This window comes from Cynocephalus volans, chromosome 7 (genome assembly GCF_027409185.1).
Source record: "Cynocephalus volans isolate mCynVol1 chromosome 7, mCynVol1.pri, whole genome shotgun sequence".
NCBI classification, from domain to species: domain Eukaryota; kingdom Metazoa; phylum Chordata; class Mammalia; order Dermoptera; family Cynocephalidae; genus Cynocephalus; species Cynocephalus volans.
Window position 1 is genome coordinate 127,533,086 of NC_084466.1, and position 19,019 is coordinate 127,552,104.

Here is a 19,019-nt window from a genome sequence, read left to right on the forward strand (position 1 = left end):
TTCTTTGTTTAGGAGTATGAAAATCAGGTAGAAAAGGATACGTGCATTTCAGATGTGAATTCTATTGCTGCACAAAGGTTTAATTCTGCCAATTTTCTGAAAAAGGTAACAACAACAACACAATATTATCAATGTATTTGCATTTACTTTTGTGAAAACTGGTCTGCTGGATACATGGTATTATACTCTTCCCAGATAATCAGATGGACAAATCCACTTACTCATCACCTTTCTGATCACTGAGTTTTCTGTTCTCTCCAGACTTCCTATTCAGTTAGGTTATTTCATTGACAGTGAACTCATTATGAAAGCACATGCCAATATTTTCTGTTTAAACATGAATGTTAAAGACTTCTCATCTCTTCTTTGGTCCTAAAAGTTCATTTTGAGAGACAATCCAGTATTTTGCCAGAATCCGTACTTTCACTAGTACCTCATACTGTCATAGATCACAGCAGTTCAGGAGATGAAGGAATGAAGGAGCTACCAGCAGCAGACAGAAGGAATTAGAGAAATAGATATGCTTTAATACAAAGTCAAATGGTAAACATTTACAGACACTCTAGCAAAGCTTTAACCAGGTTTGAGGTGGAATCCCTTACTAGATTCCACTCCTGATTTCTTTCAACTGACCCCTCACATTCCTCTCTAAGATTCTGCACTTAGAAGCTCAGTGCAGGGACTATATCTGTAGATCCCCAGTGCCCAACATAGTGCCCTACATTCAGAAAGTATTTATAAATGCTTGAGAAATTAATGAAGTAAAGGATAGGGGCTGAAATAGTTTCTAAGACTCCTGCAAAAGTAGAATCTCACATAGCCTTTGAGGTAGAGCACCATTGCAGCCCTGTGGGGTATTTGAAAGACAAAAAAGGAGAGCCATGGAAAGATCTAAGAGATCTATTCCAGATCCCTCATGGAGACAGATGAGAAGCAACCTTGTGTAGCTAGAAGGCCCCAGGAAGGTATCTGAAGACCTGTTCTGACTACCCTGTGTGTCACTGGAAAGTAACCAAATCACTGTCTCACTTTCTTGTATAAAAAGAGGCAATAATAATGTTTTATTTGTTTTACTTCCCATGCGAGGGGCAAATGAGATAAAACCTTCAAGTGCTGTACTAGTTCGTACACCATTACTATGAGATGGAGGTGGAAAAGCAGACCACTGCAGCTATCCTAGGCACAAAAGAGTCCCCCTCTGTTACTGGAAAGTGTTGTTCCCACTCACCCCTGCCCAGCTTACCTCTTCTTTACTAACTTGATTATTTTTTAAAGTTGGGATGTGCTTTAATAATGAGTTTGCTGTCTTAGTTCTTGCTCATAAGAAAAGAGAACCCATATCCTTTATATTCCTTGTATATTTTATGTATGGGAAGCAGGAGGGAAGGTAGCAGAGAATCAGGAGGGAGGTAAGAAAGCAAGTATCTGAGGATGCTTGGTCTCCATACAGGAATCCTGGGAAGAAGCTTTAAAATTGTTTGTGAAGACTCCTTTGCTATATGAGGATAGTTTAAAACTCCAAGTTTGGTAGTTTCATGGAGTAATTATTTGTAATTAGAGATACTGGAAAGATTTGACCCTGGAGGTGTATTAGGGTCATAGGTGCTTAAATTCTTTCCCTTCCTAGATGGCTCTGTATAGGTTTACTATTTGACTTTATATAAATTTTGTAAGAGTTCCATGGGAGGAACTGATTGGGCTGTGAGTTACATGCAATATACTTCCTGCTGTGTGACTGGGGTTAGTGATGGCTGAGGCCAGGGTTACAGCAAGCACTAAATAGTGGAGTCCCAGCAGTCTCAGGGACTACCAGATAGTTTTCCTGAAATGTTTGCTTCTAGGTGGGCAGCGCATCTTCTCAGTCTCTCCTTTTCATTAGTTTACTCAACAAATATTTATTGATTGCCTGCTATGATTCCTGGCCTCCTGGAGTTTATATTCTAGCGTGAAAAGTCAGATAATGAACAACACATTACTAGTATGTTAGAGAGTGAAATGTGTACTATAAACAATAAAGTAGGAGTAGAGGACAGGAGTCGTGTGTGTGTGTGTGTGTGTGTGTGTGTGTGTGTGTGTGTGTGTGTGTGTGTAGGGTGCAACTTCAATAAGGTGGTCAGATAAGCCCACAAGAAGGTAACACTTAAGCAAAAGACCTGAGGGAGTTGAGGGAGCTGGAATTGGAGTTTCCTGGGAAAGAATATTCCTGGCTGATGGAACCACATGTGAAAACGCTGATGTAGAAGCACACCTGGCCTGTGCGAGAAACACCAAGGAGCCCAGTCAGTACAATGCCAAGGGAGAGAGGAAGAGAGTGAGCAGTGATGGGGGAAGGGGATGTCTAGTTCACCGTTAAGGGAAACAATTTGTTGCCTGTGTGGCTGGATAATTTTTAGGGGTGATGTTTTTCCTGTTCTTCTCCCACCACTCCATTTTCCTATCCTGTTTAAGCAGGTAATTAGGCTCTAGGTTACATTGTCTCCAGAATGATTTGTGGCAGGACAGAAAGAAGAAACTTGCCTCCAGACATGATTCTTCCTGGTTTTATGTCTGAAAGCATAAACCCATTATGAAAAATAGGGTTAAAGGAGAAAGAGAGGAATTTCCTTAGACTAAAAAGATTTTCAGAGTACTTGGAGGAATCAAGGCCTGTGGGTTCTGCAAGCAGCAAGGGCTTAGGGAAATGGCATTATTCAAACACTGATTTTCTTGCCAGGCTGACAGAATGAGGGCGTAAAGTCAGAATAGGATTGACTCAAAAGGAAATAGAGAAATGTGATCATATTTCTTTGAACTTGAAAATAAAGATTCATGTCCATTACTAGTGGCCATTATAGAAATGGATTCATAGGGCCAGTCATCTCCTTTGGTGAATACTAGTTATGGCCATTTATACTGTGAGTTAGATGGGAAAATATGAGAGCAAGTTTAGGATGAGATGAAATGGACTTAGAAGGACAATGAAGTGGAAAGAAATAAACTTGCTTTGGTGTGACAGTGTGACAGTTGGGAATGATTTTAATAATGATACCAAACAGAACAATGTTTTCACTCATCTAATCCTTTCCATTCATTGCTTGCAAAAATTAGGAGTAAAATAAATAGCAACAGTAGCATTGTAACCTTAAAATATAAGCAGTGCATCCTTTTAAATTCTAAAACTTTTTTAGGTGAGGAGGTTGATAATGAAAAGGATTGTCAAAGTTAGCAAATTTAATCTGTCAGATATTGTGACTGATTACGAAGAAATCGTGTCTACAAGGTACCTACTAAAATTATTAAGTATGAAATATAAAGCTTTAAGCTAATATCTTTAAAATCCTCTAAGTTCTCTGTTTTTTATATTAATCAACTCATATTCCAAAAGATGCAGTTTCAGAGCACAGAGATATTGTGATTTAAAATATATTTGGTTATTTTAAAGGTACATTTTGAAATATCTACATGATATGTTTTCACTTGTATAGTATTTTAGGGTAGTTTTTTGCCCTCTCCTTAGTGATAGTTTTTAGGTCAAGAAATAAAAATAGAAGAAACAACTCTGTCTCAAAATAGTTTTGTCCTAAGATTTTTTTGTCCTGAGACTGCTACCTGATCATAAACTGTAAAACATGTATTGTGTGGCCAGGGTAGTCAGCATATGACTCTGGTTTCAGAACCATGGAAAAAATTTGAATGTCCAGTCATTTTCAAGAGAATAATTCCTGAAAAATGAATAATCTTCTGAAAGATCATTATGTTTCATGGCTTTACTTCTCCACGTCCTTGTCTGTTTTGGGCTGTGTACCTAAAGAGCATGGAGCAATCACATTCTTTCTCAATATGAGGGAACATAGCATCTTTTCCTTTCTATGCTCAGAAAAATATTCCTTCCTTGAGTTTAAAACAACTCTGCCTCCTCTCCATAATGGAGAGAATATGGTTCAGAACAGTGGCTTTTTAAAAAATTAATAAGCAAATCGATATCTCTTAAAACTATGTTATCTTACATATATTGGGCTGTTTATTTTTTACTCTTTAGCCAGTTGACACATGCAGTTTGTAAGTTTGTTGAACCACGAAGAAATTTAAAGCCTCAGAGGAAAGAAAGGAAAAAAGTCACAGCACAGACTATTTCTGATGGAGATATTAAGATTCTTGTCAGAATATTGAGGGCCTATAATATTCCTACCAGGAAAACTATAGTTAATAGGTAAGACAATATGCCCCAATTTTTAAAGTTGCAAAAGATTTATCTTAAATGTGATAAATTTCCATGCTATCCTGTGTAAAACTTTGCATTTTATTAATGCTCCATATACATAAAAAAAATGAAAGTTAAAATCTTCATTTGGGTAGTCAAACCTACTGTCAGTACCATGTATGAAGAGTTTTCAGAAGCTTGAGACTCCCAAAGTACTTTAATATGTATATTTTGGGGATATTTGCCACATGCTCACCTTTTCATGCTGTATCAAATAAATGCCTTTTGTCCCCTATTCCTATTTTGAAAATTCTGAAGCTTCTGCTGACAACTGCTCTATTTCATGCCACTCTCCTTCAGTATTGTATTGTAAGCAGAAAGCTGGAGAAAGCAGGTAGGACACTAATTTTGTTTTAGAAAATGTCCCAGGAAAGCTGTGAAGCAAATGTGGAATGCTTCATGAAATCAGAATTGCTACAGTTATACCCTGCTCTGTTTTGGACTTGTCATTTTAGCTGACTTCTACAAAAATAGGATTTCACCCATTCTTTCTATATGCATTCAAGTGGGTTTTGTGTTTCTTCATCAGAGGATATGTGGGGCCAGAATGAACCTCGCCAATGGGTGGCCAAATTAAGGCAGCATGAATATTAAGTGTTCATGCATATTTAGTGTATCCTGGATATTTAGGGTCTCATACAAGTATATTTAGTGCCATGTATAACGTATATATTATGAATATTTAGTACTCAAGTGCCTCAGGAATATTATGTTCCCCCTCTCTATCTATGTTTAACAGATGTGTGCTCTACTTGTTTATTTTATGCTTACCACAACCCATGAATTCTACCTATGAAAAACAAAAGTTTTGCTTACTGGCTACTAATCTATAGTTAAAATCTCTTAAAGATTTTACCTGTGTTATATAAACTACAACTGTGTTTATTCTAATAGAATTGAACATTCTCAAAACAAATGCAAATTTCATTTGTGAAATAAGGACATAAAAAATCATCACCATTATAATCAACACTTTGTAAGAGGAAGAATATTTTAATACCAAAAATGTAGGAAGGACATATTCTCAAAGCATTATTTGCCCTATTTTTCTCCTTTTGCTGAATACAAGTGAAATTTTTATCATAGACTGGATCCAATCCATAGTTCAGCATTTAGGACTAATCACTCTTCCAGAATAGTTATTATCAAAATGTTTAGCTCAAACCGCTTATAACAATCCAAAGCAAATTCAGGGTAACTGAATTATGTATCTCCATGAACACAAGAAAAAATCCACTCACTCTTACCAAAACTAATATTGAAACTAATTAAAGTATATGTCTCTATGTTGTTCTTCCTGAAGAGCCTTGGATATGCCTGTTTATTTGACACCATCCATATCTCACCTCAGACATAAAGAAGCAATCAAATCAGTAGCCTCAGATGAGATCTTAAATGAGATAAGTATTTAACACTTCTGTAAAGTACAACATTGATTATGTTTACTCTGAATTGTGACTGGCTCCTAACTGGTCTCTCTTTGGCTTCTACTTTATTTTCCATAACACAGTGAAGGTGTTCTTTTAATTCTAGCTGTTTCATTTCCTGCTCTCAGGGTCCATAGAATAAGGTACAAGCTCCTCAGAATGGCTACAGAATCTTTAATGATCTGGTCCTTGCCTACCAGTCAGCTTCATCTCTCTCCACCCCACAGTTCTACCATATGTACTACTGCTTGTTCTACAAGGCCTCTACTAGTTTCCTTTGCTTTGAATAGCTTCCATACAGTTCCATATTATCGGCCAAATGAACTGCTACTTAATGTTTTAAAGGCTAAGCTCAAGCAATATTTTCTCTGTGATTCCTTCCTTGTTCTCACCTAAGAAAGTTAATCATTCCCTCTCTTGAGTAACTATTATACCTTGAGTATATTTCTCTCATTTTATTTCTCACATTTCATTGGACCTTATTTCATTTGTTCACTTATTTATTTTCTCCTTGTAGACTATTAAATCCTTAGGGGGAAGTTCTGTTTATCTTTGGATCCTAAAAAAGTACCTGATACAGAATAGGACCAATAGATGTTTACTAACTGAATGAATGAATAATGGCTGTTTTAAAAACTGGAAAATTGAGCCATCCAGTTGCCAAGTAATGTCTTAGCTTTCTACCTTCAATTACATAAAATATTACAAAAATCTAGTCAGTATTTATTATGTGTTTCAGGATATCGTACACCCTTTTGTGGAAGTTTCTTTTCAACACATTGTGTACCAAACTAACACTGCAAGTGGATCTCATCCATGCTGGAATGAAGAAATTAAAGTAGATTTTATGTAAGTTGGAGTTCATTTTTCTACAGCTCCTAAAAAAGGGCAATAACCAAATTATTTTCTTGAGCCATTTACTGAAAATAATGATTGAGATAGGCTTTGTCTTTTAAGCTTTTTAATTATGATATATTTTATACATATAAACTAATATATATATAAATGTGTATTCTGAAGAAAGATATCAAAATGAATACTTGTTTATCTACCATCAGCTTAAAAAGTAAAATATTACCAATACCTAAGAAGGTCATTTGTGTCATTACCTAATTGCATCCCCTTTCTTTCCTCTCAGAGGTAACAACAGTGAATTTGTGTTTATAATTTTCGCTCCTCCTTTATGATTTTATTTCATAGGTATTTATCACTAACTATGTGTTATTTACTTACGCATGTTTTCAACTTTATATGAATTGAGTCACATTTATGTATTCTTCTGCACACTTGTTTCTTTTAATTGTTTTGAAAGATTGATTCATGTTCATGCTTGTAGCTGTTTGCTATGGTCTGAATGTGTCCCCGAAAGTTCATGTGGTGGAAACTTATTTCCCAATGCAGCAGTGTTGGGAGGTGGGAGCTAATAGCAGGTGTTTAGTCATGAATGGATTAATGCTGTTATAAAAAGGGCTTGCAGGAGTGGGTTCACCCTCATGTACTCTTCCGCTGTAAGGACATAGCATTCATCCTCTTTTTGTCCTTCTGCCATATGAAGACACATCAAGAGGGCCCTTACCAGATACCAGATACCAGATGCTGGCACCTTGGTCTTGGACTTTCAGACTCCAGAACTGTGAAAATATATTTCTAGTCTGTATAATAAATTACCCAGTCTCAGGTATTCTGTTATAGCAACACAAAATGTATTTAGACACTGTTTATTTATTTATTTTCACTTGTATATAATATTCCAGTGTATGAAAATAATTTGTTTATACTTTCTTCTGTTGATGTACATTTGTCTTGTTTCCAACTTTTTGCCATTGCAAGCAGTGTTGTTCTGGACATTCTTGTATGTGTCTTCTGGAGCACATGTGCAAGGTTTTTTGGTTTTTTTTAAGACAGTGGCTTTCAAACTTTTTTTGTTCATTAGAATCACCTGGACAGCTTCTTAAAACACAGATTACTGGGCCCACTTCTCTAGTTTCTAATTCTGGCATCTGGGGTAGGACCCGATAATTCCATTTCTAGTAAGTTCCTAGTTGGTACTTATGCTGTTAGTCAGGCAACAACACTTTAAGAACCTCTGCTATAGGGCAGATGTCCAGGAGTGAAATTGCTAGGTTGTAGTTGAATTCAGCTTCAACTTTACCAGATAATGCCAAACTGTTTTCTACAGTGATTGTACCGATATATACTCCCCTCCCAACCGTAGTACAATAAAATTTCCTGTTGTGCTGATCTAAAATAGTACTCTCATTGAGGTTTAATTTATATTACCTTATTTAATGAGGTTGAGCTTCTTTTCTGCAATTTAAAAAAAATTAATACACTTTATATTTTAGAGAAGTTTTAGGTTCACAGTTGAGTGGAGAGTACAGAGTTCCCACATATCCCCTCACCCTAGCACACATGGAGCCTCCCTCAGCATCAACATCCTTCATCATTGCACTGCATTTGTTACAATCCATGAATAAAGACTGACACATCATTTTCAACCAAAGTCTGTATCTTCAATAATATTTTATATTAAGTTTACATTAGGTTTCATGGTTTGAGCTGTGCATTCTATGGGTTTTGACAAATGTATAATTACATGTATCCACCATTATAAGCAAGTCCCACATCTGCAGGGTAGTATGGCAGGTTGGAGACCCAGGGAAGAGTTGCATATTGAGTCTGAAAGCAATCTGCTGGCAGAATTCCCTCTTCACGAGAGAAGGCAGTCTCTTTTTATTACAGCTGTCAACTGATTGCATGAGGCCCACTCTTATGGAGGGTAATATGTTTTACTCAAAGTCTCCTGATTTAAACTGCATCTAAAAAATGCCTTCACAGAGACATCTAGAATGATGTTTAGTCAAATATTTGGGAACTGTGGCCTAGCCAAGTTGACTCATAAAATTAACCATCACAGTCGTATGTATAGTTGGAATCAAATCAGGCTGGCGTCTTTCACTTAGTAATATGCCTAAAAGGTTCTTTCATGTCTTTTTGTGACTTGATAGCTCATTTCTTTTTATCACTGAATATATTCCATAATATGGATGTATCACAGTTTATTTATCCAGTGACTTTGAGCTACTTTTCATAGGCTTACTGGCCATTGGTATTTTCTTTCGGTGAAGTGACTTTTCATGTATTTTGTCCATTTTTCTATTGTTTTGTCTGACTTTTTTTTTTAAAGGAATTCTCTATATATTAGGGATAACAGCCCTTTGTCAGTTATATGTGTTAAAACTATCTTTCCCTAATGGCTTGGCTTTTCATGTTCTTTATATTTTGATGAAAAGTAGTTTTTAATTTTACCAGTTTTTTTCCTTTTTGTTTTGTGCTTTTTAAAAAAAAATTTTTTTTTTTTTTGTTTTTTTGTTTGTGTTTTTTGGTGGCTGGCTGGTAAGGGGATCTGAACTCTTGATCTTGTTATCAGCACCATGCGCTAACCAAGTGAGCTAACCAGCCAGCCCCCAAATTTAAAAATTGTTTAATAAATAGTGGACTTACTTTATTTTCCTTACTTTAAAACTTATGTCAATTTGCATTAAAATTTTAGACCACTTGCACTTTCTAAAAAATGAGCAAAGATGTTTCCCTGTAATAGTCCTATATATAAAAGCTATTTGGAATTGAAATAGTTAATGAGCCAGATCTTAAAATCCAAAAAGAAATATACACCTATGTTCCTTCTTGCTATCACGAAGTAACAAAACAGATGTGGATGGACTAGAATAATCCTGTAACTAAATATGGTGTTTAGGAACACACACACACACACACACACACACACACACACACACACACACACACACACGACCCAGTGAAAATTAACCTAATTCCATATCCACTTCCTCTAATATTGCTTTGTTTTACTGCTGGTAGAAATGTCCCTCATAAACAAGTATCTGTAACTATTAAATATCTAACATTTTCCAAATAATATAGTTTTATTTTTGTCTTGAGAAGTGGGAAAATTGACCTATTTGTATATGTAAAGTAGAATTGTCTTATGGATTAGCCATATATGATTTATATGATTTTCTGTTATTTATTTTATATAATTTCTATGACAATTTCATATTATTTCATAGTTCATATATGATATAATTTTATATGATTATTTATATGATTTATGTGCTTCATCTAATGCCTATGTTAATGTATATTCCCCACCAATAAAGGCTAAGAAAACTCAGAAGTACTGACATAATCACTTGCATATGAGGAGGTCTTCAAAAAGTTCATGGAGAGCTGGCTGGTTAGCTCAGTTGGTTAGAGCATGGTGCTGATAACACCAAGGTCCAGGGTTTGATCTCTGTACCAGCTGGAAAAAAAAAATTCATGGAAATATTCATATTATCTTTTAATTCCATTTTTCCACAAACTTTCAGAAGTACTCTTGTACACAAGGATGTGATGACATCTTGTGAACTATATAAATATTCACATTCCAGCAGACACTTCTCAAAGTGAAAGCCTCCAGACCCTAACCAGGATTCATAAAGAAAGGGGGATTCTGTTTATGCCATTATTTCAGCTTAGTGAAAACCCTAATGGACCAGTATACCTTGGAATTTTGTTAGCTTAGATACTATGGATATTTCTGCCATTAGCAAAAATCAAATTTGTTCTTCCAGATTCAACACAGGTTCAGTTGTATTTTCAGAGTCTTTGGCCAGAGTTCCTAAACAGATATACTTGTTATTTGGCTGGCCCTATGGATCTACCTCTTGCTTTGCCTTGTTCTCTGACACTTGCTTTCCTGACCCTTTTATTCTGTGTGTGTGAAGGACAGTATAGATTTAAAAGAAAATCTATTCCGTAGTATTGTATAATATTAAGTTAAATAATTAGTATATAAAATATATTTGCTTTAAAAGTTTGTCAAGATAAAATATGGGGTTATGTGTGTTTGGAAATGTTTGGAATATTAATTTAGACATTTAGAGTTTAAATATACTTTATTAAATTGATCTAGGAGAACATAAAACAGTCAATAAGATAAATACACTTATAAGTGAACTAGAGAAAGCTGTAGAGTGTTTACATTCTTGCAATTATAGCAGTGAGATAAGCCAGGAACACATTTGGAGTACAACCAAGTGAAAAAGGCAAAACTGTCCAGCAACACTTTTCGTTGCCTCCAATACAAGACCCCTCTTCCCCCCTTACTGTGACATTTTGGTGAATAAAAACCACATGCAAATGGAATAAACGGTAACAACAAATATTAAATAGTAATTAGCCCTGTGAGCCCTACTTTTTTTTGAGGAGGAATTGTGAAATTTGGGGAAAGCTTGCGTAGAATACAAAATGCAAGATAATGCAGAAGGACTTGAGGAATATACTAAGTGACAAGATCAAAAATGTCTTGAGGACGATAGTTGTCCTTTCTCCTGCTGGCATAGTGTTGTAAATATACGTTGCCTCCCCTGCCCTGCCTTAGGTTGTTACAATATGAAAGGAAACCCTTGAGAAGCAAAGTAGGGGAGTTAGCTTGTTATTTTATCACTTGGAAATACTCATATTAGGAATCTTCAACTTAAAATTGTTCTTTAAAGTCAATTAGCATTTTTCAACTGTTACTTCCTATAGGCCTCAGAAAGTTATAGAAACTGCTGGAGATCCTTTGAAATAGTATTTACTTCCTTAAGCAACAAGCTTCAACAAATAATGTCAGTGGCAGTTATATAGTGAAAAAACCTGGTCTTTGGAGTCTGTCAGAACTGGGTCCAGATCAAGGCTTTATCACTTGCTGGTGGCATTGCTATTTAACTTCTCTGAGCTTCAGTTTGCCCGTGTAAAACAACCTACTGTAGAGGATTGTGATTTTCATTTCTATTAGACATTTGATGGAGATTCAATACATAAGCTGAAGCTGAGAGTTCATTGCTTGTGATACACAATATACTTTCCACTACCTTCAAAATGTACCCCGTCAAGTAAGCCATTGGTAGACAGCTTGCAAAATTAAATGCTCTCCATTATCCCAAATTATGGTTGGAGAAAATAAATATGGTAAAGAGAATAAGCTCTGTGGATAAACAGCCATACCTATTAACTGAGAGCAAAAGAACATTTTAACTATATGCGTGAACTAGCAGAAACTAGCAGAATTTAAGATAGTTAGAAAATCTTAATGCACCATACCCAGATAATCTGTTTGCAATGAATGGATATAGTGCAAGCCTTTCTGTTTGACATTTAAACATTTTATATTTTTTATCTTAAGAGAGATATAAGATAAATTACAAAACACGTGCTGACTTTAATGAAGGTCAGCAGCCAGTCTTCAAAGCATATAACTTTTTCTTAGTTTACACTTTATAAAAGAAAACACGGGTAACTTTATAGTTGTATAATGCTCTTAGAAAATAAATGGATTTTGAAAAAATTAAGCATTTAAATATGTTTTTCTTATTTGCAGCTCACCAGAAAATGATTACAGCTTCTCAAGATTATCTAAAATAAAAGATTATATATATATCAACATTTTTGATGAAATGGTGATTGAAAAACATAAGGTAAAGTAGAATAATTATAGTAATCAATGTTGAAATAATTCTCTGAAGGTCAAACTAAATGAAATCTAGTAACATATTTATAAATTTGCTTTTAGATGGGATATCTATATCCAAAATAAAGGATTTGAAGCAATTTGCAATAAAATCAGACATATGACAAGTTAGTTAAAAAAAAAAAACACAGATCATAAACCACACATAGGAGGAAGAGGGATAAATTATACTAAGAACTTGGGAGAAGTAGGTTTCTGCAGTTGAATATCACATTTAAATGTGAGCTTCCAGGTAGCTAAGACAGAAAGATAAACAAAAATAGTTTATATATTTCTCATTATCTTGATCAAAGAAAATATACTACTTGTACAAAAGAGACCAAATTATTCCTAGGACTAAAATTCAGTTCTATTTAATCTCATTTCTCAAAGTACTGAATGTCTTCCTCATAGGTATGGGAAATTTTATAACACAATGCCTAGTGCCATAGCAAGCTCTGAAATAAATGTTAGTTTCCTTCCTACAGAATTAGACACTAAAAGTATAAAGACATATACCCATTGTATCTACTCTATTGGGGTATGTAAATTAAATGCTTTAATATAAATTTCTAACAAATTCTATGGCAAGATTATTAAAGGAGCAATTTACCTGGAGGGACCGGGACCCAAGTCAGAGAAGTTGAATGATAACTTGAAGTGAATGGTTCAGGCTTCTGTAAAAACAACTGAGAATTATAATGGCAATGTCTTCAAACCCAGTTTGCCAGGAGATATGACACACATTCTTATTAAAAAAATTTTTTTATCAACTCTTGATAAAGGCTGACAGTAAAATATTAAACAGCAATTTGGTGACAGCTTTTCTTTATGGTGTTAAACTGAATTGTTTTCTGATTATTTAAACTGATAATGATGGGTAGAGCTTAGAAAACCCAATGGAATGCCTAACTGATTTTCTGTTTCAAATGTGAATTATTTCAATGACCTATTTGACCAGAATTGAATAGCAGATGATTAACAATTGAATACTTGCAAGTTCTTTGCCTTGTTATTGGAATAAACTCATATGCTTTAGTTATCAGACTTGTTTGTGACAATGCTGGCACACTATTTAGAAAAGGGCCTTATATTCTTGCCCTCTTCTCATGCACTGGGTTGCAGGGTAACTATGGGCCAAGCATTCCATTTTCCAATGAAAGAGTAGGGGTAGGTTGAGCCCCAAGATGGCCAGTCAGCTGAAAGAAGGTTTTGGTCTATCATTGAACACTATTCTGTCTAGAAATGCTTCAATTCTCCTCTCTTTTCTTTATGTCTCTCCTGTAGTTTTTCTTCAGGCTGTCAACTGTTTCTCACCACAGATGATCTTCATTTGTTCCGAGCTAGCAGAAAGCAAAGACTTGAAAGCCTCTCAGACACATAGCCTGTTTTTAACACTGGGGATGAATGAGCTGGACTAAACTGCATTTTGAGCTGGCAAAGCAAGCCATAGCACCACTCCAGATTTGGACCCTAGGTTAACTGAAACTGTACCAAAAATTCCAACAGCCACAAAAAGATCTTAAACTGGGCCGAGCCCGTGGCGCACTCGGGAGAGTGCAGTGCTGGGAGCGCAGCGACACTCCCGCTGTGGGTTTGGATCCTATATAGGAATGGCCATTGCGCTCACTGGCTGAGTGCCAGTCACGAAAAAGACAAAAAAAAAAAAAAAAAAAAAGATCTTAAACTAATCCAATATATGAGTGTTGGTTTAACTGCCTCTTTTTTTAAAAAAGAAAAATTAGTTATTTTTCAGGATTTTAAAATTTATTAGCATATAATTTTTCAGCCTAGTCTCTTATAATTTTGACCTGCTTTTATCTACCCTCCTCTTTATCCAAGAGTGTCTTTTTATTTTTTTTCCTGATTTAATTTGGAAGAGATTTGTCTATTTTTTAAGGAACCAACTACTGAAATTGTTTTACATTTCACTCTTTTTGTGTTTTCTAATCCACATATTTCTGCTTGTATTTTTATTGTTTTCTTCCTCCCAATGTTCTTATGAATATTTTTGTACTAATTTTCGCCAGATGTGTTGGATGCCTCCTTTGTTTGATTTCTCATCTTCTCATAAATAATGGAAAGATTCTAGGACTCCGAATTTATTTCTAAAAATATCTTAGACTGTATCTTTTATATTTGGTTATTATTTTTATTTTTTGTTATTTTCTATATGTGTTTTTATTAATTTTTCTTCCTTGACCTAATAGTTTTCTAATATTATTTTTACATTTTCAAATGTTTGAGAAGCTGTAGTGTAAACTTTTGGCCTGAAATTCTAGTTTCATTATATTGTAGCCAATCATACTGTACATTTGGGCCCCTAGTCCACAGTTCCTTTCATCAAGCCTTTGGTCCTAACTCTGTAGTTACCAATTAACATATAAAGGCATTAATCTTAATTATAAGGTAAGAGAACCTATTGGGCAAGTTGTGTTGCCCACCAGAAATCACATATGAGGACAAAAATTAAGGGATTATTATGATTTGCAAGTATATCGGTTTAATTTATATGGTTTATTTAAAGGGATTGTCCAGTGATAGCAGCCCCACTTCAACCATTTAACCATCAGAGTGCCTGGCCCTGCTTCAACTTATGCCAATATGTTGCAGACTTAGCACATACACATTGTAGCTCAGGAATATTAAGTCCTGTTTCTGTCACTTGATATAAACAGTTCCCATACTAACAGATTCCTTAAAGGTTGCCTCATATGTAAATATCGATGGTCTTAAAAATAAAATTCTTTCATTGCTTCTCAGAGAGGATGCATAGGGAACCAATTTTAAAGTGACTCCCAATAGATGTGTTATCTGTAGCCTGAGGCAAGATAAAACTATGAAGCCTGCAGCAGCCCCAGGACCTGGGTTGTAAAGATTAAGGCAGTTAAGATCACATCCGTCAGAAGTCCAAGGCCATAATTGCTACAAAACTTGTGTGCCTGTTATGTATTAGACTAGAGCAACACAGTCCTCCTTGTTCAGCTCTGTTGTTGCTGGTCTGCCTCTGAATTTAAAATACCCTTCTAGTATTCCCTGGTAAGTGGAAGGGGTAATTTCTCAAGTATAAAAAGTTAGAAGGGCTCCAGATATCCAAAACAGTGGTTATGACCTGAAGGCAGGAATCAGAGTTCTGGCAGCTTTTTTTCAAACTTCAGCTATTCTCTTCCACCTTCCCCAGATTCCTTCATTTCTGGCCTTTGGCTGATGAAATGAAAAATTCAAGTGGCTAAAAGTGGATGGATCATAGGATACTGTCAATGGGGGAGGGGTGGTGGTGGTGATAAATGCCAATCCCTTTATGCCTAATCCCTGATTCTCCCCACTACACTTACTTTCTCTAATTTAAAAAATAGCATTATTAAGAAATAATTAGCATACAGTAATCTGCACATATTTAAAGTGTGTAATTTGACAACTTTTGACATATGTATACACCTATGAAAACATCATCAGAACCAAGATAATGAACATATCCATTACGTCCAAAATTTTCTCCCTGCCTTGTTGACATGTCTCCCTCCCACCCACTCTAGGCAGCCATTGATCTTTCTGTCACTGTCGTTTGTATTTTCTAAAATTTAATAGAAATGGAATTATACAATATGTATTCTTTTTTTGTCATGCTTCTTTCACTCAGAAAAATTATTTTGAGATTGATCCATGTTGTAATGTTTATCAAACAGTTCATTCCTTTTTATTTATAGTAGTATTCCCATGATAAACCTGCATTCCATTGCATATGCACATTTAGGTTGTTTTCTTTTTTTTTTTAATATTATAAATGAAGTTGCTATGCACATTTGTGTACATGTCTTTGTACAGACAAATGCTTTTATTTCTCTTAGTAAATACCTAGGAGTGAAATGGCTAGATATTATGGTAAGTGGATATTTAAGAAACTGCTAAGCTGTTTTCCAAAGTAATTGTACCATTTTTTATTACCACTAGTAATGTGTGAGTGCTTTCACTTTCTTATAAACTCTTTGTCAGGCTTTTTAATTTTAGCCATTCCAACAGATATGTGGCAGTTTCTCATTGTAGTTTTAATTTGCATTTCCTAATAACTAATGATATTGAGCACCTTTCCGTGTATTTATTTGTCATCTGTATATCTTTGGTGAAGTGTCTGTTCATGTCATTTTTCTTTTTTTTAAATTGGGTTGTTTGTTTTCATATTATTGAGTTTTGAGGGTTCTTTATATATAATTTTGTATATAAGTCCTTTATCAGATATATGATTTGCCAATATTTTCTACCAACATGTAGCTTGTATTTTCATTTTCTTAAGTGTCTTTTGAAGAGTCAGGTTTTTAATTTTGATGAAGTCAAACTTATTAACTTGCTTTTGGTGTCATATTTTTCAGCTTTATTTGCTTTATGTATTTTGCAACTCTGTTAGTAGGTTCATCTATGTTTAAGAGTGTATTTCTTCCTGATGAATTGGTTCCTTTATCATGAAATATCCCTCTTTATTCCTGGTTATACAGACATTTCTCATTTTTAAACCTTCTTTATCTGTTATAAATTAATCATTCTGGCTTTCTTTTAATTAGTGTTTATGTGATATATTTTTTCTTTCTTTTCTTTTTTTCCTTTTAACCTGTTTCTTTATATTTAGAATGGGCTTACTATAGACAGCATATAGTTGAGTCTTGCTTTTTTATTTATTCTGACAATCTCTGTTTTTTTAATGTTCAGCGATTTATAATTTGTATAACTATTGACTTGGCTGGGTTCCATCTTATTTGTTTTCTGCTTATTCCATCTGTTCTCTGCTCTTTTTTCCTCTTTTTCTGCCTTCTTTTGGATTGATAGAGTACTTTTATGATTCCATTTCATTTCTACTACTGGCTTATTAGCTATACTTTGTTTTCTTAATTGTTGCTCTAGGGTTTACAATATATACTTTAATTTACCACAGTATACCTTTATATAATATAGTAAGTATCACTTCACATATAGTGTAAGAGTAAGATATTGCAACACTTCCACTTCCTCCTCTTGTGCTTTGTGCTAGTGTTGTCATATATTTACACATATATGTATATGTCATAAACTGCACAACAGGTCATTACTTTGCTTTAATCAATTATCTTTTAAAGAAATTAAAAAGAAAGAAAAATATTTTTTCTATTTACCTTTTGGGTTCTTTTAAAAAATAAAGAGAATAGTTTTTATACTTATATGTGGGTTTGTGAAACTATTCATCACATGATATTAAGTGACAGAAAATTGATTTATTTTAATAGGATCACTGTCTTAAGAGCTGTAGTGGTCATTCTTATATAAGAAAGAATTGGCTTGGATCCATTGTCTTCCCTTTCTCTGCTCTTCTGCAACAATCTGAGGTAATGAAAAATGGTTCTCACTAATTATTCTAAGTTTTGACTTCTGGCTAATAGAAACACTTTCTGTTGTCTTTGAATCAGATTCTGTGATTGGTAGGTTGGTAGGTCAGTTAAAGTAATTCTGTATTATAATGCTCTGGGATTTTGGAGTGTTTGAAGGTTTCAGCTATCTCTAGAATGGGGTGCACCCACAAATTTATTTCTAATATCTTTAGAGTGTTCACTGATAAAGAATAGGACACCTAGCCTTAGGTCTTAAAGCAACATTTATATTTGTATGTAAGCAATCACAAGAAGTCATAGTAGAGTATTTTGCAAATATAAAAGACCAATAGGGACTTAAGTTGTGGAAGTACAGCCTACATTTGTAAATTCCTGTGCGCAGTTCTCAGTAAAGAGAAGTAATTAAGAAAGCAGACTTCAAAAGTGGACAAACCTGGGTTGTAATCCTGGTTCCACTATTCATTAGTTCTGTGATGCTGCACAAATTACTTCAACTCTCTGAGCCCCAGCTTCTTTATCTGTAAAACAGAGATAAGGACAGTATCTACTCCATTGAATGATATGATCTCTATCAAGCATTTGACAGAATGCCTTATACATAGTAAGTGCTCGGTAACTATTAGCTATTATTAGTAGTTATTTTTTAATTATAATTCACCTCCTCTCTCCAAACACCCCACTCCCCACAAGATTCTTCCTCCTGTGGGCCTCAGGTTTGTCTCTCCTGCTGTTACATTTTTCTCTTTCTAGACCCAATGCAAAATGTAGCATGATCTTTTAGCATTTTGCCTCAGCCTGAATTAGATTTTCTAAGAGCTTTTATCACTCTGGCATAGTAACATGCTTCCTTGTTTCATCTCTTTCTTACTCCTGCCCTCTCCACATAGTTCATATTAGGCAGGGACCCAAGGTGTCAGGGTGCCTATAGTTTGTATTAGGCAGGGACACAAGGTGTCAAGGGTGCCTAAGAACCTGATCATTCTTGGGCAGATGCATATTAATAGAAGCCCATGTACCCATGCAAGCCCGCTTTCTCCTATGGAGAGGACTGAGCTGGGCTATATTTGGCCAATATTTCATCATTTATAATCTATTATATTAATATATCCTTTCAGATTAGTGGAACATTTCAAGTGAATGTTCCACCAGTTTTGCTTGGATATACTTGGAGTAAGACTTATGTATCTCCTAAAGAAGATTACAAGGGGCAGAATTTAAAAGAATGTACCTTCTTAAATATTTTTGCTACCATTGAACCTCAAATATCATATGTCATCCATAATCCAAAACTAGACAAGGTAGGTTTTACACTGAATTACCTTTACATATACCATCAAAGAAGTGTACACTATTTTTACAATCAATAATAATAATTTCAAAGCTGGCAAAAATAAACATTGTTTTTTGGTATTTTCTATGGGAACGATATGGTACAATGTTGAAAT

The 19,019-nt window shown here is 34.8% G+C and overlaps 1 protein-coding gene across 1 annotated transcript in view; it reads left to right on the forward strand.

The window, feature by feature from the left end:
• CC2D2B (coiled-coil and C2 domain containing 2B) overlaps positions 1–19,019 on the forward strand; it is a 127,680-nt gene that overhangs the window by 83,761 nt on the left and 24,900 nt on the right. Inside the window, 8 exon segments of the mRNA XM_063103490.1 lie at positions 13–105; positions 3,168–3,259; positions 4,019–4,189; positions 5,544–5,664; positions 6,407–6,516; positions 12,092–12,188; positions 17,473–17,571; positions 18,690–18,872. Coding sequence (XP_062959560.1) covers positions 13–105; positions 3,168–3,259; positions 4,019–4,189; positions 5,544–5,664; positions 6,407–6,516; positions 12,092–12,188; positions 17,473–17,571; positions 18,690–18,872 — 966 coding nt within the window.